General features: G+C 43.5%; 1 protein-coding gene across 1 annotated transcript in view; it reads left to right on the top strand.

The window, feature by feature from the left end:
* gabrb1 (gamma-aminobutyric acid type A receptor subunit beta1) overlaps positions 1 to 21401 on the top strand; it is a gene marked incomplete at both ends in the record, with an annotated part of 204514 nt that overhangs the window by 179557 nt on the left and 3556 nt on the right. Inside the window, 3 exons of the mRNA XM_080413964.1 lie at positions 3935 to 4078; positions 5285 to 5437; positions 18481 to 18734. Coding sequence (XP_080270090.1) covers positions 3935 to 4078; positions 5285 to 5437; positions 18481 to 18734 — 551 coding nt within the window. The remainder of the gene's footprint in view (positions 1 to 3934; positions 4079 to 5284; positions 5438 to 18480; positions 18735 to 21401) is intronic.

Here is a 21401-nt window from a genome sequence, read left to right as displayed (position 1 = left end):
AACATCATTTACGATTCTGTGCCTATCGGTACATACTCGGACGGCGCTTAGTCGACTACCAGACCATCGGCCGGTCGTCGCGGGCACTCGCGCCTGGAGGCGCTCGGGCGCGACTCCTCGGCCTCAAGGTCTGCTGAGTCGGTGCGCCTCCGTCATGGTCCAAAACTATACTTTATCGGCGAAAAAAATAGTCTGCGGTTGTTTGAAAAAGTATTGTCCCAAGCGGGAGTCAAACCCAGACTCTCGAAGTGGCGGATCGGTAGTCCAATGATTAGAGAGGTGCACCACTGAGGCTGGTGCTTAAACTGGGTATTCGGTTTGTATTAGAATGTGATGTCCTAACTCTTCTATTGTAGAGGAAAGAAGTCCCCGCCCGCGCGCCCGCCCAATAGGGGAAGCCTCGCCCCTTGTGCCTTCAACGGCATGGTAGAAGGCTGTTCGCCTCAATGCAAGTGGATGGGAGGGGATTTCCGGTGCCCTCTCTATTATTTTTAACTCTATGGGCAGTGCCTATTCCAAGGAGTTTTTTTTTGGTAGGTGTTTTTTGTTTAGTTTTGTTTTAGTCTTCTCTTTAGCGCCCAGAGCATTCCACCAGAGAACACTGGACACTGAGAGGAGAGAGAGAGAGAGAGCACTGAAACACAATGTTCAGCGCTGCTCCTGCACGGCACATTTTAATAATCCATTCCATCTGGAAACGCATCTGACTGTGTAACCACTTCATCCATATGTTATACTTTGGCCATTAAAAAATAGCAGATCTACACCGAGTGCCGCGCTATGAGCGTGTAGATCTGCTATTTTTGAAAAATCTAGAACAGAGGTCTTCAACAGGGGGTCCGGGACCCCTAGGGGGTCCTCAGTGTTACTACAGGGGGTCCGCCAAATCTTTTGAGGGATTTTTACATTAGCCACTTCAACCAAGCATCTCTATTCTGAGGAGAACTTTGGCCAACAATAGCAGATCTACAAGCACACAACGCCTCGCGCTGCGAGGCGTTGTGCGCTTGTAGATCTGCTATTTTGTGGTTTAGTATAGGGGGGGAAAGAGCAGGCTAAGTACAGTGAAACAAGTCTATGAAGCTGCCTATGAAATCTATGAAAAAAATAATATTCTATACAATATATAATGGGGGTCCCTGCTTTATCTCGCTCTCAGCCAAGGGGTCCAACTTTTCCATGTCAAGGACCCCCAAAATGATATGTATTTGGCCGCGGACCCCCTTCTCAAAATATGTTGTTCCAGGGACAACATAAGCAGAAGCACAGATCAGAGTTAAAATGTTTCGCTTTAAAACATATATATGTATATATTCAAAGATTTCCACGATTATATATATTTCTTTTTTACATGTGCAGCGCGGCACGAGGTACAAGCAGTGGTGGACCGGCCTTTTGACACAGCGGGCAAATGCCCTGCGGGCCGACCAATGAATGGCCCGGTGGCCGACAAGTTATTTTAGAAGAAAAAAAACGCGTTGTGAGCTTGTTGATCTGGTATTTTCCTGCCAAAGCTATTCCCACAATAGGGATATATAGCTTTTAAAGTGGTAAAGCACTTGAACCCCAGCAGCACCCCAATTCTGGGAGGAACGTTCGCCAAAGATAGCTAGATATTTGGTGTAGATGGAGGGGGAAAAGCGGTCCGTTTTCCTGAGAATAGAGGGGATTAAGTGGTTAAGTTAGCGAAACCTCATCATGTCCACACAGCACTTTGCTGATGAAGGGACTTGGCTGAGGTCAAGCTGTACTTCACGGCAGCGGCTATAGCTTTAACCCATTAAGACCCGGAAAGTCATTTTAGATTTGAACCATATAATCTTATACTTTGGCTATTCCAAAATAGCAGATATTGAGCTATGAGCTTGTAGATCTGCTTTTTTATTTTTTTTCATTGTGAAAATGTGTGCAAATCTTTGAATGTATATTATTTTTAAAGTGAACATTTTTAACTCAAATCTATGCTTCTGGGGGATTCTACAAATGTCTTCTAAATCTAAAACAGTTTTTTGAAAAAACTTATGTTGCTATAATCAGTGGTTCACAAACTTTTTGTATTTGGCCGCGGACCCCCATCTCAAAACATGTTTGAGAAGGGGGTCCAGAAGCAAAGATTTGAGTTAAAAAAGTTCACTTGAAAAGAATATATATATTCAAAGATTTTCACAGATTTTCACGATTATTATTATTATTATTTTTAATGATCTACAAGCTCATAGCGCTGCACTCGGTGCCGCGCTATGAGCTTGTAGATCTGCTATTTTTGAATAGCCCAAAGTATAAAATAATGGTTAAAGTGGGTTACACAGATGTGTGTTCCCGGTTTTAATGGGCTAATGCACACAGCTAGCCTCTCTAATGCACACAGCTAGCCTCTTAATGCACACAGCTAGCCTCTTAATGCACACAGCTAGCCTCTTAATGCACACTGGCATCTCTGGCGTTGGCTTGGACCTGGACCTGGAGTGCTTTGGTTGAATAATAGATGGCTTTTACCTGCATGCATAGTTAAGTTATACAGTATGTCACATGGTGGCCATCAGCATCCAGGCAGACGGGGCGGACACACGCACACACACACACACACACACACACACACACACACACACACACACACACACACACACACACACACACACACACACACACACACACACACACACACACACGCCTGCGCCCAGGGTCGGCTTCAGTGTTCTCCCTCTGGACAGTTTTTGCTCTTAAACTGCTTTTCAAAGACGGCCTCTAGGAAGAGACATGATATCGTCACGCTGTCAGCGTGGAAACCTCTTACGTCCAAAGCGGCACTGGTGGAAAAAAGCACTCAAATATCTTACTTAAAGTAAAAGTATCAATACTGAAATGTAGAAGTAGTACTCCGTTACAAGTAAAAGTCCGGAATTAAAAATGTACTAATTCAGTGCCCATACCCTAGGTGGGGTTGGCGAAAGGGCCTACTCTGTGTGGAATTTGCATGTTCTCCCCGTGTCTCCTAGGGTAGGTACCCTCACAAAAAACATGCAGTAATCCTGGTCTCTATACTGCCTCCCCCTGGTCAGCCGGGGCGCCTGATGGAGGGGAAAGGAACTGGTTGGAATAACGTGTTCCTTCCACGCGTTACGTCCTACCGGGGAAACTCTCCCCTGTCAGGTGACAAGAAGCGGCCTGCTAGCTCCTCATGCATTGAAGGAGGCATAAGCTCAGTTCTGGCGGGCTCTCCCTAGGCTGGCAGAGGGAGAGTAGCACCCAGGATTGCATAGGCAATTGGCACTGGGTGAAAAAATGGGTTACAAAATCGTAAAAAAAAATAAGAAAAAAAATATTCTACAGATTCCACTCACCTCTATAATGACTGAATTCCGAACGTTGCTGGCCCACAATAACCTACCTGACCTGGTGGACACCTGTGCTCCGAGGAGCACTTTTTCTAGTTATCGTTTATCATTTAGAAAAACCCACACAGACACACTTAACCAACGGCCTTAGTGTTTGTTTAAATAGAGAATATCGCAGATCTACAGTACAAGCTCACAACGCATCACAATGCAAAGCTCTATTCCAGTGGTTCTCTAACTTTATTTATTTGTTTGTTTGTTTGTTTGTTGAGGGCTCCTATAGGGCCCTTTTAGACAGTACATCTTGTAGGTCTCTATACAGGTGCTTTCTTGACCAACAAATGCCTTACAATCTGAATACAGTGTTTGCACCCCACCCCACTGCCCATTCTGGGTAGTGTGGGGGACCCTCAAAGATTGTTAAACCCAGGGGCCCCGTGTCAGTCTTCATCCGTGCCTGGATGTGATGTGTTGTGAACGCGTAGATCGGCTATTTTTTTTTAAATGAATACAGCACAGCTGTGCCCATGGGTGGGTGTCTCTTCTGCTGGTTGAAGTCAAAATGTGTGTCTCTGGTTCCTCTTCTTGTCCCCCAACAGACGGATACACCACTGATGACATAGAGTTCTACTGGCAGATTGGAATATCTGGGAAGTCCGTCACGGGGGTGGAGAACATCGAGCTGCCCCAGTTCTCCATCATGGACCACCGGACCCTCCAGACCAAAGCCGTGTTCGCTACCGGTAAAACATCTCAACTTCTACTCTATACCCATTAAGACCGGGGAAACATCTGTCATTTTTTGGGCGGTGAAACCGCCCCTCTAAGTGAGGTTTGGATATTTGTACAACAAATCCTGCGCTGTGATTGGCCAAAAATGTACCCCGCCTAACCCTGCACCGTGATTGGCCAATCACAGTCTATTCAGGACTGTGATTGGCCAGTGTCACATGACACATGTGCATAGCCCTATATAAGAAACCATAACTAAGTTATGGTTTCTTCCATCATAAAGAGTGTTTCAATAAATGTATTTATTTTTTGTACATGATTGGTTGACTCCATTCAGTATTGTGATTAGCTAGCAAGACACCGCCCACTTCACACAGGGTGTGATTTTTTTATTTCTTTGGCTATTCAAAAAAATACAAGCTCATAGCGCGGCACCGAGTGCCCCCCAAATTACTTTGTATTTGGCCGCAGACGGACCCCCATCTGAAAACATGTTGTACCAGGGACTCGCTTTATTTGTGTTGTTAACATTTTGTTAAAGATTTTTTTGAAAATAGCAGATCTACAAGCTCACTATTTTCAAATAGCCATAGGGTTAGAGTGGTTAAACTGACTTCCAATGCTATATTACTGTAGCCTGGTTCCAAACCAATCTGCCATTGCAAAATAAAAATTGCCCTCAGCAGATTAGGTCTGGCCCCTCTCTGTAGAGATTGGATTTCTCTCCCTCCGAAGTTGTGAGGGACCAATCAGGGCAAAGTATGCAAATATGGGGCCGGGTTTATCACCAGACGCATTTTTTTTATTTGCCCCGGCCCTCGGAAATGCAGGTTACACACAGAGATTCCAGACTAATATCTACGCAGTGATATTAGTCTGGCCATGCCAGGCTAATATTACTGTAACTCATTTTGCTGGTGACCAACCCTGGAACCCCCTTAAGGACCCCTAGGGGTCCCCGGACCCACTGGCTTTCCACTGGCTTAAAGGTCTCCGGCTAAATGGTTTGGGATCCCCTTGGTATAGGTAGCACTAATCAGCCACCCTGTCTGTCTGTCTGTCTGTCTGCCTGCCTGTCTGTCTGTCTGTCTGTCTGTCTGTCTGTCTGTCGTCTGTCTGTCTGTCTGTCTGTCTGTCTGTCTGTCTGTCTGTCTGTCTGTCTGTCTGTCTGTCTGTCTGTCTGCCTGCCTGTCTGTCTGTCTGTCTGTGTGTCACAGGTTCGTACCCTCGGCTGTCGCTGAGCTTCAAGCTGAAGAGGAACATCGGTTACTTCATCCTGCAGACCTACATGCCCTCCACCCTGATCACCATCCTGTCCTGGGTCTCCTTCTGGATCAACTATGACGCCTCAGCTGCCAGGGTGGCCTTGGGTCTGTCTCTCTTTCTATTTGTCACCTGTTTTTCCAGAGCCATAAGCTTATATTATTAGCTAGCTCAGGGGTCTTCAACAGGGGGTCCGGGACCCCTAGGGGGTCCTCAGAGCTACTATAGGGGGTCCGCCAAATCTTTGTGTGATAGGATTTCGTTTTTTTACATTAACCACTTGAACCCTACATTTCCTTTTCTGAGGGGAACATTAGCCGAAAATAGCAGATCTGCTATTTTCGGCAAAGAGGCTATAGGTGTAGACTAGAGGGAAAAAAGTGTGTGTGTGTGTTAGTGATGGGCATATCGATACTTGTATCGATATATCGATCGGTTGTCTGAGTATCGCTTGGGTATCGATACTTAAAAAAAAATATCGATACTTTTTAATATACTTCCGTTTCCGGCCATTTCCGGTTCCGTTTCTGGTACTTCCGTGTGTGTGTGTGTGTGTGTGTGTGTGTGTGTGTGTGTGTGTGTGTGTGTGTGTGTGTGTGTGTGTGTGTGTGTGTGTGTGTGTGTGTGTGTGTGTGTGTGTGTGTGTGTGTGTGTGTGTGTGTGTGTGTGTGTGTGTGTGTGTGTGTGTGTGTGTGTCCAGTAGCCCAGTAGTACTACTCTGAATGGGAGCCATTCAAGTGGTGTTTTCTCTACTTCAGTTCTATAAGCTGTAGTTTCAAAAACTATTCACTCAATCTTATTAACCAACATATCATTATTTTGCTATGATTCCCTGCTTTCATATGACCTGAAAAAATTGAAAATGAAAAAATGCTAGATGACTCAACGCCAGCCTAATTTGGTCACAAATTATTGGCTCAGGATTGCGACACAAACAAAAACATCTCCATGAATTCAAGGCTTCACGCAGGCTGTGTAATTGATGGAAAATAAATACGTTTTGGGGTGAACTACTTCTTTAATGAGGTACTGTACAGTGTTGTGATACTGGAGGTGAACATTAGCTTAATGAGGTAATGTTGATTAGTTACCTGCGGTGAACGTTAGCCTAATGAGCTGCAATACAGTGTTGAGTGAGATTACAAAGCGGTATGTATACACCATGGTTTAATGAGGTACAGTGTTGAGTGAGATTACAAAGCGGTATGTATACACCATGGTTTAATGAGGTACAGTGTTGAGTGGATACCTGGGGTCCAGCAGGTTAGACAGTGAAGTGTGCAACTCCTGTGATTTTTCATTCTTGGATAGAAATGTACAGCATTGGCTCTCTCTCTCTCTCAGTGGTGGGAAAAGTACTCAATTTATTTACTCAAGTAAAAGTATTAAATACTGCAATGTAGAAATACTACTCATTATGCAGAATGTCCTATTTCACAAGTTTCCAAATGTATGAAATGTATAAAAATCCTTTGAAAATAGCAGATCCACAAGCTCACAATGCGTTGCATCGCGACACATTGTGTGTGTGCGTGCGTTGTGTGTTTTGTGTTGTGTGTGTACTTGTACGCGCGTGTGTGTGTGTGTGTGTGCGTGCGCACGCACGTACGCGTGTGTGTGTTACTGTATATAACCCTGTTATGAGCCTCAAACCTAATCATAATAGCACGTGTCCTAAAACGTGTCTATACCGAATTCTAAATTCCTTGTTGTACATTAGCCTCAGGTCATACACACTTTTTCTGTGTTTCAGCAGCATCTGTTTTTTTGCATTGGAATTACAGTGAAGAACTACATTGAAAACAGCATAGAGGCCGATCAGACTGACACACACACACACACACACACACACACACACACACACACACACACACACACACACACACACACACACACACACACACACACACACACACACACACACACACACACACACACACACACACACACAGGTCAATCTCAATGGAGATGCGGGCTGGTCCCTGACAGTGGTCTAAAATAACTAAGTACATTTACTCAAGTATTTCCACTTGTCTGTACTTTTACTTCTACTTTACATTTTAGACTTAGATTATTATCGCAAGACACACTATTCCACTTCAGCCCTATATACATTTCGGCCATTTGAAAATGGCAGATCTACAAGCTCACAATGCGTCGCGTCGCATCGCATCGCGACGCATTGTGAGCTTGTAGATCGGCTATTTTCAAAATGATCTTAATACATTTTTAACTCGTGAACAAAGGACAAAGAAAGGCGCAACAGTTTTCCCTGTTCTTTATTACTGTAACAAAAATGATATTAAAGTTAGGGTAAGTGATATTCCTTTGTTAAATTAAAGGTTAAATTACTATGTATTCTGATAGTCGCATCGCGACCCGTTGGGAGCTTGTAGATCAGCTATTTTCACTAAGTTTGTGCGACACTTGTTTGACGACTCACTTACTTACTTACTTACTTACTTACTTACATACTTACTTACATACATACTTACTTACTTACTTACTTACTTAGGCCTATCGCTCCCAGTGGAGCATAGGAGTTTGACGAAGTTGGGCATTCATTTAAGAAAACATATACAAAGTTGAAATATGGAGATACAAGGTTTTAGCATAGAGTGCACGTGGGAGGGGGGGGGGGGGCAGAAAAGCAGCCTGTTCATCTCTCTAAAAGTCCTAACCTCTGGGGAGATAATAGCCAGACAGAGATCTGCCTATACGTGCTATTACTGCCAGATAGCAATCTCACCGTCAACAGCGCACACACCACCGCAAAGAGCATCGCTCACTTCATTAAAAAAGGTACCTGCTACCTGTGTGCTTAACTGTTACCTGTGTGCTCCACTGCTAGAAGCTTCTCTCGCTCATATCCTGTCCTCCTGTTGGTCGAGAGAGAGAGAGAGGGAGAGAAGCAAAGGGAAGTATTGATCAGGACAAAGTTGCTGATGAATTTGCAAAGATGAATTGCATACAGTGATGATTTCGCTAGCTTCTCTAATGGCAACAACACTGCGGCCCTGCTTACAACACACACACACACACACACACACACACACACACACACACACACACACACACACACACACACACACACACACACACACACACACACACACACACACACATACACTGAAGCTCCTGCTTTCAGTTGTACTGCTGCTGCTGCTGTTGCTGGAACTGGTAGTCAAGGGTTATCATATTGGTATGTACTGCACCGCACTGCACTGCACTGCACTGCACCGCACCGCACCGCACCGCACTGCACTGCACTGCACTGCACTTTATCGCAATGCACTGGAGCATAATGCACTTTACCGCAATGCACTGCAACACAATGCACTTTTCCGCAATGCACTGGAGCATAATGCACTTTACCGCAATGCACTGCAACACAATGCACTTTTCCGCAATGCACTGGAGCATAATGCACTTTACCACAATGCACTGCAACACAATGCACTTTACCGCAATGCACTGCAACACGATGCACTTTACCACAATGCACTGCAACACGATGCACTTTGCCACAATGCACTGCAACACAATGCACTTTACCACAATGCACTGCAACACAATGCACTTTACCGCAATGCACTGCAACACGATGCACTTTACCACAATGCACTGCAACACGATGCACTTTGCCACAATGCACTGCAACACAATGCACTTTACCACAATGCACTGCAACACAATGCACTTTACCACAATGCACTGCAACACAATGCACTTTACCACAATGCACTGCAACACGATGCACTTTACCACAATGCACTGCAACACAATGCACTGCAACACGATGCACTGCAACACAATGCACTGCAACACAATGCACTTTACCACAATGCACTGCAACACAATGCACTTTACCGCAATGCACTGGAGCATAATGCACGTTACCACAATGCACTGCAACACAATGCACTTTACCACAATGCACTGCAACACAATGCACTTTACCACAATGCACTGCAACACAATGCACTGCAACACAATGCACTTTACCACAATGCACTGCAACACAATGCACTTTACCGCAATGCACTGGAGCATAATGCACTTTACCACAATGCACTGCAACACAATGCACTTTACCACAATGCACTGCAACACAATGCACTGCAACACAATGCACTTTACCACAATGCACTTTACCACAATGCACTGCAACACAATGCACTTTACCGCAATGCACTTTACCACAATGCACTGCGACCCAATGCACTTTACCACAATGCACTGCAACACAATGCACTTTACCACAATGCACTGCAACACAATGCACTTTACCACAATGCACTGCAACACAATGCGCTTTACCGCAATGCACTGGAGCACAATGCACTTTACCACAATGCACTGCAACACAATGCACTTTACCACAATGCACTGCAACACAATGCACTTTACCACAATGCACTGCAACACAATGCACTTTACCGCAATGCGATTTAACGCAATGCACTGCGACCCAATGCACTTTACCACAATGCACTGCGACCCAATGCACTTTACCACAATGCACTGCAACACAATGCACTGCAACACAATGCACTGCAACGCAATGCACTTTACCACAATGCACTGCAACACAATGCACTTTACCACAATGCACTGCAACACAATGCACTTTACCGCAATGCACTTTACCACAATGCACTCCAACACAATGCACTTTACCACAATGCACTGCAACACAATGCACTTTACCACAATGCACTGGAGCACAATGCACTTTACCGCAATGCACTGGAGCACAATGCACTTTACCGCAATGCACTGGAGCACAATGCACTTTACCGCAATGCACTGGAGCACAATGCACTTTACCACAATGCACTTTACCGCAATGCACTGCAACACAATGCACTTTACCACAATGCACTGGAGCACAATGCACTTTACCGCAATGCACTGGAGCACAATGCGATTTAACGCAATGCACTGCAACACACCACAATGCAATGTACCGCAATGCACTGCAACACAATGCACTTTACCACAATGCACTGCAACACAATGCACTTTACCACAATGCACTGCAACACAATGCACTTTACCGCAATGCACTGCAACACACCACAATGCAATGTACCGCAATGCACTGCAACACCGCACCACACTGCAACACAATGGTCTGTACCACACCACACCACACAACACACTGCAACGCAGCGCACTGCAAGAACAGGAACATTTGACTGTAGTCACTGTCTACACTGTAGTGGAGTAAAGAAAATAATAATAATAATAATCTGCCTCGGAAATGTATTGGAGCAGAAGTATAAATTAAGAAAAAAATGTGGACTCTCGAGTAAAGTAAGAAAACCTCGATATTATTGTTACTCGAGTGAATGTACTCCATTACCTTCCACCTGGGGCCTCTCACCATCGCCGCCACTCTGCACTCACAAATCCCGGGCTGTAGCACATATGTGGCAGAGCGGCGGAGATGTACACTGACCATTAGTCTCCATTCCACAGCAGAGGCAATGGAGTGCACTGGCTGGGAGCGAGCCCCGGGGAGCAGCTTGAATTACTGAGGTGAAAGAGAGAGGCATATCAAGTCAATGGTCCGTCCTTTGCAGTATTTATAATAGCCATTAGTCTCCTGTTACTGGGGCTCTGCTGTGTCAGTATGGACATCGGCTGGGGGGGGGGGCGATTACATCTCGCTGAGGTTTTTTTTTGGTCCAGAACGAATTAAAAATGAATGAAGGAAATGAATCGAAAGAGTTATTTTGCAGGACACCAAATGTCCAGGGATGTGAGCTTTTTTTTTTGGAGAGTGATGCAGCAATGTGATTATTTTTGTCAAATAATTCCCAGATAAACAAACGGGTTTCCTGGTGCGTGGCACCCTAGGGTGCTATGCATGATGTCAGTCCAGGGGTGCCCGGGAATACCTTGATAATATTTGAAATTTCCCAATGTCACTCATGCAATTATTTTATGAGTTTAAACAATCGAGTACAAACTTGAAAATCTGTTCTAACCAAAGGGATATTCTCTCAATTACAAAGACGTTGAATGTTTTAAGTGATTGAAATCACAAAAATAAAGGGAGTGAGCATACAGTATTTGTGTTCTACTGTGTGCGTTGAATGGACTTAACCCTAAACCTAACCTTAAACCTAACATTAACATTAACATTAACCTTAAAAAATTTCGTAGCGCGGCACTCGGTTTGTAGATCTGCTATTTTTGAAAAATCTTGAACATTTGTGCAAATCTTTGAATATATATTTTTTTTTTTTCAAAGCGAACATTTGTAACTTAAATTTTTGCTTCTGGGGGTGGTCCCCGGAACTACATATTTTGAGATGGGGGTCCAACTACATATCATTTTGGGGGTCCTTGACATGAAAACGTTTGAGAACTACTGATATAGCAACATAAGTGGTTCAGAAAACTGGATTTAGAAGACATTTGTAGAATCGGCCTCAGGTCTTAAAGGTTTCATGACGTTCAGTTTTACCACACGTTAAAAGTCCTTCAAACGTGTATAGAAAGTTTTAACCAAAAATTCCACTCCATTGATCCATGGCAGGTGTTTTTCTCTCACATTTCTAAAGCCTTTTCAACTGCAATGAAAAAAGAAATCTTTGCCTGCGGGTGTCGCTGGTGAGGGATTTTGCCTGTCAATCATCGCCTCTGCTCCGTCCCCCGTCCCCCCCAGTGGGCGGGATTAATATTAATCGGCTGTGACCTCACTGCCGAAGGGCCAAGCTCAGATTACTTTTCAGCCTAATTATTCAGCAAACCCCAGACCACAGAAAATCCACTGAATGTTCAAAGTTCAGATTTTTTGGGTGTAATTGACATAATTGTCATAAAACCCCCAAAAAAACATAAAAAGTGAAAATAAATGTCATAGAACCTTTAAAGGGTTAAAGGCACTGAAGCTGCTGCAGCTGCAAAAACCCAGTGTTTATTTTGTCGACTAAAACATTTGACTAAATACGCTGACAATTTCGTCAACAAATAAAAACTAGACTACAATGTTATGGAGGGACTAGTGGAGAAGAGATCCAGTAGAACTAAAATACAAGTCACTTTATGCTTCGCTGCTGAAAACAGCAGATCTACAAGACGTGTTGCGAGCGTGTTTACGGCACGCAGCGAAGTATGAATCAGGCATTACGACTCCATCACAGCCCGCCAAAATGCATATTAGTCGACTAAATCAATTGGATATTTAGTTGATGAAAATATTATGACTTTAAAGGGATATTTTACTTTTTAAAAAAATGTGGGTAATTTTATCGTCCACTCAGGCTTTTGGGAGCACCGCGGACAGTTTTTAAGTTAGTTGATTCAGTATTTAGATATTTGATATTAATTGTATCAGACACGCCCCCTTCCTATACAAACTCATTGTAACTTCAAACTCCATTTTAACCATGTTAGATTCATTGAAAACACCCGTCCTTGGTTCTGGTGACTGATATTGTCCTTCTAATAAGTGAGGATACCGTGTTTTTTCAATTATTCATTTATTTTTAATGTTCCTTTTGGAAAATGAAATGAATAAATAAATAAAATAAAGTGGGGACCCCACTTTGAGAACCAATGGTTTACAGTACTAGAAGTTCGGTCCTCACATCTAGAGTCCCTTTTATGCCCATATATGGAGATCTCTGTATCTATCTGTCTACGTGTGTCCCTTTGATGCCCATATATGGAGACCTCTGTATCTGTCAGTCCTTGGCCCTTTTATGCCCATATATGGAGATCTCTGATATCATCAATATATTGGCCATATATGGGCATGCTCCCTTTTGTGGCCATACTGTATATGGAGCTGACTAATTTATTTGCGCCTGGTGCCATGATGACATATTGATGTTAGGCGCAAACCACTCCATATTTGGGCGCAGCCGCATTGGGAACTCCCTACATGGATATAGGTAAGTCATGGCGACGCGAGCGCGACGCCAGAGGTCCGGCGGTCTGGAATCTATATCCTATATTAAAATTGTCTAATGGGAGGGCCAGCGGGCGGTCCTCTGATGTCTGACTCAGTCATAAACAGACCACGGCCATGTCACTATGACAACATAAACAAACCACGGCCATGTCACTATGACAACATAAACAAACCACGGCCATGTCACTATGACAACATAAACAAACCACGGCCACGTCACTATGACGACATAACCATAAACAAAGCACGAGTCAGCTCCATATATGGGCTTAAAAGGGGGCATGCCCATATATGGGCACATGCATACATATGGGCACATGCATAATATTGCCTTGAATCCAATAACCTCTTCGAAAATGTTCAATCCGGCTTCCGCTCCAAACACAGTACAGAGACTGCCCTCATCAAAGTCACCAACGACATCCTGCTCTCCTGCGACTCCTGCGGTTCACTCAATATCCTCGTCCTCCTTGACCTCAGTGCTGCTTTTGACACCATCAACCACTCCATACTCCTCTCACGCCTCAAAACCACCCTCGGAATCATCGGTACTGTCCTCTCCTGGTTTACATCCTACCTCTCCGACAGACATCATTTCATTTCCATAAATAACTCCAAATCCACCACAACCTCTGTCACCCACGGTGTCCCCCAGGGCTCAGTGCTTGGCCCCCTCCTGTTTATTCTCTATATCCTCCCCCTCAGACAAATCTTCCTTCACCACGGCCTCAGTTTCCATTGCTACGCAGATGACACACAGCTCTATCTCCCCTCCAAAACCATCACTGCTACCACCATCTCCACCCTCACCTCCTGTTTGACTGACATAAAGTCCTGGATGCAAAAAGAACTTCCTCAAACTCAATTGCAACAAATCTGAAATTCTCATCATCGGTCCAAATGCCCTCACCCGCCCCACTCATAACTTTTCCCTCAATATTGACCGCTGCACTGTCACCCCCTCCACCAAAGTCAGAAACCTTGGTGTCATCCTGGATCCCACCCTCTCCTTCCAATCCCACGTCAATCACATCACAAAAACAGCCTTCTTTCACCTCAGAAATATCGCCCGCCTCCGTCCCACTCTATCCCAAACTGCTGCAGAAACACTCACATTTATCAGACTCGACTACTGCAATAGTCTCCCCTACGGTGCCACCGCAAAAACTCTAAAAAAAACTTCAATATGTCCAAAACTCTGCTGCCCGCCTCCTCACCAGAACCAGATCCAGAGACCACATCATCCCAGTCCTCCATAACCTTCATTGGCTCCCAGTAAACACAGAATTGATTTCAAAATACTCATCACCACCTAAAGCCCTCAATAACCAGGCCCCCCGCTACCTCTCTGACCTCCTCCAAAGCCACGCCCCCTCCCGCTCCCTCAGGTCTGGCAATGCAAACCTCCTGGACTTCCCCAAAAAAATAAAAAAAAAACGCACCTGGGGTGACAGGGCATTTTCAGTTGCGGCCCCCACCCTTTGGAACCCACTCACCCACCTCACATCAAAGCCGCCCCCACTCTTGCCGTGTTCAAAGCCTCCCTTTAAACCCACCTCTTTAGACTCACTTTCCCTGCCTAACCCAAACCAAACCTCACTTTCTTCCTCTAAGTCTTAGCCTTTTGTTTTTAGCCTTTTTAATGTTTTTTTTCTCCTAATAAAATAGTTTTTAAGCTGTTTTGTAAAGCGACTTTGGGTACTAGAAAAGCGCTATATAAGTCTGATGTATCATTATTATTATTATTATTATGCATCTCCATATATGGGCATGCCCCCTCTTGACGACTGCCGAATCGGGTTGATACCTTGCCCAAATACGGAGACGTCAAAGATGCTGCCTGCCCAATTGTGGATATCCATTATGCAGTTCCCACTTGATGTTTTGTGGGAGTACTGACTGCTCCAGACCGTACTCAATAACTGCTGCCTTGCATAACGTCTCCAGACTAGGTTTTAAGTCTAAGATATGCAGGTCATGAGGTGTGCGTCTGTATCCTCCAAATAGGATGACACGATCTCCCACCATGCAACAGCACATCATAGACATGCAACACAGGCATTTCTTTCTCCCCATGGGCTCGATCTTCTTCCAGGAGAATGTCTCCGGGTTTAATTTCCAAAAAAAATGTTTTCCAAAAACATTGTCCTTACGACCGTTGTCACCGCCAAAAATGTACAGCTCTCCATTGTAAGCAAAGGCTGCGTGACCCTCGCGTCCTTCTGGATGCTGTGCATGGGGTATTTCCAGCCAGCAGTTGGTCTCCGTGTCAAACACGTTGATGTCGTTGTAGCGGTCCTCCTCGTCCGTGTCCCCCCCGAATACAAACATCTTTCTCCCTATCATGGTGGCAGAGTGACGTGATGAATTGGGTGCCGGCGCGCCTCTCGTATCAATTAAAGACCAGGCCATTGTGGTGGTGTCCAGCTTGTAGATGTCAGATGTGGGCCGGGATATAGTCCATCCTCCAAAGATATACATGACCTTCCCCAAGACACAGGCTGAGTGGTCGGCCCTCGCCTCTGGAACCGTCCCAGAAACACTGGGCTTGAACCATCTGTGGGTGTCCACGTCAAATGCATAAAGCGTGTTGAAGGCTTCATCATCATCATCGTCTATTATATTCCATCCTCCCCAGATGTAGATGACATTTTCTATCAGCACAGCTGTGTGGCTCCAGCGTATGGAGGGAACCTCATTGGTTCCACTTGTCACTGGGGGCAACTTCTCCCAGCGCAAAGACACTGTGTTGTAGACATGCACATCAATCTGACGCGTGTCCTCCTCCGCGGCAGATTGGTACCCTCCAAAGGAGTACACCTTGTGGCCCACTGCCACAGCAGCATGGAGGGATCTTTCTGGTCCTCCTTTCTGACGCACTGTCCAGCAAAACATTTCTTTAACCTGCACTATGCACAGTGGATTCTAGATGCTGTCACAAGGATTGGATGAAGAATCCAAAGATTAGGTAACAGGATTGTGGAACACTGGGGAAATGTCCAAGAGTTGTCCAGTTGAGAGAGCTGGGAAGGTTGGCTTGACGATCTGACAACATTACTGCTGGCAAGCAGTCGGTTATATGGTCCTGATGATGTCACTGATGATGTCACGCTCTGACATCACTCTGAGTCTGAGACATCACAGGGGTGAGAACACTGGCGGGCGGGTGGACCTCTGACGTCACACCCATGTCACCACGACACAGCCACAACCACACAAGGAGTTCCCAATGCGGCTACAGTATACGCCCAAATATGGACTGTGTAGTCTTTTTTTAAATATTTTTTTGGTAACATGCACTACATATACATTCATATACATATACCCTTGCACTTGCATTATTGTAAAAAAATAAATAAATAAAATATAATAATAAGTTTCCTTTTCTCTTAAGTAATGGTCTCCATAGCATTCATGTTCCCTGTGCCACATCCTTAAAGGAGAATTTTGGACTAAAGTTTTCTTACCTTTTCTATGACGTTATGATATCTTAGGATGAATGGTACAGTAGAAATTTTTCATAGCTCCACCCCTGAGCCAACTCATTCACTGCCACTGACGTAAAAAACGTAATTTTTCCCGTTTACCAATCCTGCCACTGACGTAAAAAACGTTTTTTTTTTTGACCCAAAGACCAAGGAGATATGATTGTTTAAAGATCTAGACTCCCATCCACTTCCTTGTTAACTTAAAACTTAAAAATTCTGTATCTCGGCTCCTGAGTACTTTTTTTTTTCGATGAAAAATCTCTAGCAGTGGGCAAACGCGGCCAGCAATAATTGTGGCAGTGAATGAGTTAAAAGGTGCGCGGATAGGCCTTAGGTTAGATCACATATTTTAACAGCTTTTATTTTTTATTTTTTTTGTGAGATCTGACGTTCATAGTGACAGAACACTATGCAACCAAAAAAAAAAAACAGAAGTCTCGCTAGACGAGATTGAAATCTCGAGATTTCAATCTCGTCTAGCGAGACTTTTTTTTTGTTGTTTTTTTTTGTTTTTTGGGACAGTGTTCTGTCACTATGAGCGTCAGATCTCATAAAAAAAAAAAAAACAGATATGTGATCTAACCTAAGGCCTATCCGTGCACCTTTTAAGCTGTGGCGGCTCAGGGGTGGAGTTATGAAATTTTTCTACTGTACCATTCATCCTAAGATATCATAACATCATAGAAAAGGTAAGAAAACTTTAGTCCAAAATTCTCCTTTAATGTTGGAGCATCTGAGTTTTTACAACATAGCGCAACAACTCTCCTGGCTTGAAGAAGTCCAACGTCCAAGATTTTAGTCTGGTTTGATGATTGTATAAAGTTCATTGGATATACAGAGTTTAGCACTTAGAGGAACTGTAGTTTTAAAGAACTCTGACAGACACTTTATGACTTCATTCCAAAATATTTGCATCTTGGGACACTCCCACATACAATGAAATAAAGTAACCTTCTCAATTAAACATTTAGTACAGACATCTGGGGTACTAGCGGACATATGATGGAGTTTGACAGGAGTTATATACATTCTCATTAACCATGTATATTGGAGTAATTTAAACCTTGTATTTATTGTCTGCTTTTGCACTTTTAAACATGCCTGTTTCCAATCTGTGTCACCATGTCTGACCATTGAATGTCCATTTAATTTATCTGTTGTCGAATCAGTACTATATTCAACTAACAGATTGTAATATACAGATACAGTGTCCTCTCCCCTCTGAGTTTAACGTTTTCTCAAGTGTTGATAGGGGTGGTATATACATTATCTGATCAAATTTTGATGACATGTAAATGTAAACTGTAAATATTTAAAACAAGGTTTTTTAGGGGTTTGGTATCTCCGACATAAATGTTGAAATGAGAGCATAACTCTGTCTGCATAGAGGTCCATTATTTTCTGAATACCGTTGATATGCCACAACTTAAAACCTCCGTCTTTTTTTTATTTGATCATTTATTTATTTATTTAAATTTGTGTTGTTAAAATGTTTCGAATATATTTCAAATATTTCACTGTGTGTGTGTGTGTGTGTGTGTGTGTGTGTGTGTGTGTGTGTGTGTGTGTGTGTGTGTGTGTGTGTGTGTGTGTGTGTGTGTGTGTGTGTGTGTGTGTGTGTGTGCGCGTGCGTGTGTGTGTGTGTTTTGGGCTTGTTTTCGTGTGTACCATTTCCCGTCTACAATTGGGATGGCGTATCTTTCTAAATCCGCCATATTTGCTCTTCGTTTAGGCATCACCACGGTGCTCACCATGACAACCATCAACACCCACCTGAGGGAGACCCTGCCAAAGATCCCGTACGTCAAGGCCATCGACATCTACCTGATGGGCTGCTTCGTGTTCGTCTTTCTGGCGCTGCTGGAGTACGCCTTCGTCAACTACATCTTCTTCGGCCGGGGGCCACACCTGCAGAAGAAAAAAGCAGAGAATCAGGCCAAGACCTCCATCGAGAACAAGAGGGCTTTGGAGGGCAACAAAGTACAGGTGGGCGGACGAGGATAATTGATAAAATGCTGAATGTATGCCTCATTTATATGTCCTGTCGCACGACGAAACTGATGATGAAGTGGTGGAAAAAGTACTCAAATTCTTTACTTAAGTAAAAGTACCAATACTGCAATATAAAAATACTCTGTTACAAGTAGAAGTCCAGAATAAAAAATGTACTTGAGTAAAAGTACAAAAGTATTGGCATCAAAATGTACTTAAAGTATCAAAAGTAAAAGTACTAAATATTTGAAAATAGCCGATCTACAAGCTCACAACGCGTTGCGCTGCGACGCGTTGTGAGCTTGTAGATCTGCTATTTTCAAATAGCCTAGGTTTAAAATAGGTTTAAAGTGGTTAATGTATGTTTCATTACATCATAATTTATATCTGAAAAGTAACTAGTAACTAAAGTTTTCAAGTAAATGTAGTGGAGTAAAAGTACAATATTTGCCTCTGAGATGTAGTGGAGTAGAAGTAAAAGTATTGGAAATTGGAAATACTCAAGTAAAGTACAAATACCTCAGAATTGTACTTAAGTACAGTACTTAAGTAAATGTACTTAGTTACTTTCCACCACTGTATATGTCCTGTCGCACGACGAAACTGATGATGACACATTTCATTCCGTTGCTGTCGGGGGCGGAAACCTCTTATCTCCGTATTTTTTAACAGTTTTGGACATAATGAGGTTTCCACTCAACCCGATTTGCACCGCACTTTACATTTTCACAAATATCTCAAAGGGTTACGAGGTTTATAAACATTGGCATGAAAACAGCAAAGGCAAAAAAAATATATATATATAAGACCCAACATATAGGGGTAAAAAAAAAAGTTGATTAAAAACTAAGTAAAATCAAGGCATATAGGGAAAAAGACCTACGGATAAAATTAACACATTGGGTGCCAGAGGTTTATTCAAATATTATACGTTCAGTGCCGGCTATTCTTCCATCCACTTATGTTGATACGTTTCGTGCTGTAGAAGCCCCGACGCGGAAGTGCATGTAAACAAAGCGTGCGTGCGAGACGGCGGAGGGTCCCGACTAACGCCTGGAACAATAATATTTCTAACGCGTTCCTCCATTGCAGAGTGATCGCCGATCGAAAACGGCTCACTTCCACCACGTTAAAAAGAAATGGAGATATTAAGCTTTTAGTCAAGGAGATAACATTGGAAAGGCCGACCGGAAGGATTTTTGACATGGATCCGGCCTCTCCTTTTCAGAAACTCCTAGGATGATCCCAAAGTTTCGTTAGAGCGCCCCACGTGGGCCCCACAAATTAAATTGGGTCGAAAACGGTCTGGACCGTTTTCAGCACTCCTCGTTTGGATTCTCAAAAATGGTCCTGACCGTTTTTGGCACCCGATGTGTTAAGAAAACGTTTTGTTAAAAAGTTTTTTTTGTATTACTATTTTTAAAAGCGTCAGTAACTACGACTGTGGCGACTGTGGCGCTCTCAAGTGGTCGGGGAGAGCGTTCCACAGACGTGGGGCAGTAGAGTTTAGTTTAGTTTAGTTTATTTCGGTCAATTATGTTGTAACATAAAGTTTAGATTTCATAGGTAAAAAAATTATAATGGAGAAAATAACCACATTTCTGACCGAAAAGGTATGAAGCCATAGCTTATTTTGCCAATAGAAAACTAGAAAAAGTGCTCGTCGGAGCACAGATCTCCGCCAGGTCAGGTATGTTATTGTGGCCTCCTGGTGGCGCTATAATAGGCCAATGTGAAAAGGGTACCATCTCTTCCTAGGCCTTTCACGGCAATCGGGCGCTGCGTTCATGATTTGAGGCATTTTGTTCCAAAAATGTGTTTTGCAAAAATCGACCTGCTGGTGGTGCTATAACAGGCCAATGTGAAAAGGGTGGCATTTCTTCCTCGGCCTAGTGGGAATGTGTGTGCAAAATTTCACGGAAATTGCACACTGTGTTCATGATTTGAAGCATTTTCTTTTTTCAAACGGACCAATCCTGCAAACTTTGCCACATCCTTAATGTTGGAGCATCTGAGTTTTTACAACATAGCGCAACAACTCTCCTGGCTTGAAGAAGTCCAACGTCCAAGATTTTAGTCTGGTTTGATGTTTGTATAAAGTTCATTGGATATACAGAGTTTAGCACTTAGAGGAACTGTAGTTTTAAAGAACTCTGACAGACACTTTATGACTTCATTCCAAAATATTTGCATCTTGGGACACTCCCACATACAATGAAATGAAGTAACCTTCTCAATTAAACATTTAGTACAGACATCTGGGGTACTCGCTAGTCAAAAATGGTCCTGACCGTTTTTGGCACCCGATGTGTTAAGAAAACGTTTTGTTAAAAAGTTTTTTTTGTATTACTATTTTTAAAAGCGTCAGTAACTACGACTGTGGCGACTGTGGCGCTCTCAAGTGGTCGGGGAGAGCGTTCCACAGACGTGGGGCAGTAGAGTTTAGTTTAGTTTAGTTTATTTCGGTCAATTATGTTGTAACATAAAGTTTAGATTTCATAGGTAAAAAAATTATAATGGAGAAAATAACCACATTTCTGACCGAAAAGGTATGAAGCCATAGCTTATTTTGCCAATAGAAAACTAGAAAAAGTGCTCGTCGGAGCACAGATCTCCGCCAGGTCAGGTATGTTATTGTGGCCTCCTGGTGGCGCTATAATA

Source organism: Gymnoscopelus braueri (assembly GCF_963280865.1).
Source record: "Gymnoscopelus braueri genome assembly, chromosome: 19".
Classification (NCBI taxonomy): Eukaryota; Metazoa; Chordata; class Actinopteri; order Myctophiformes; family Myctophidae; genus Gymnoscopelus; species Gymnoscopelus braueri.
Note: the sequence above shows the minus strand (reverse complement) of the source record. Positions and strands in the feature narration are given on the sequence as shown.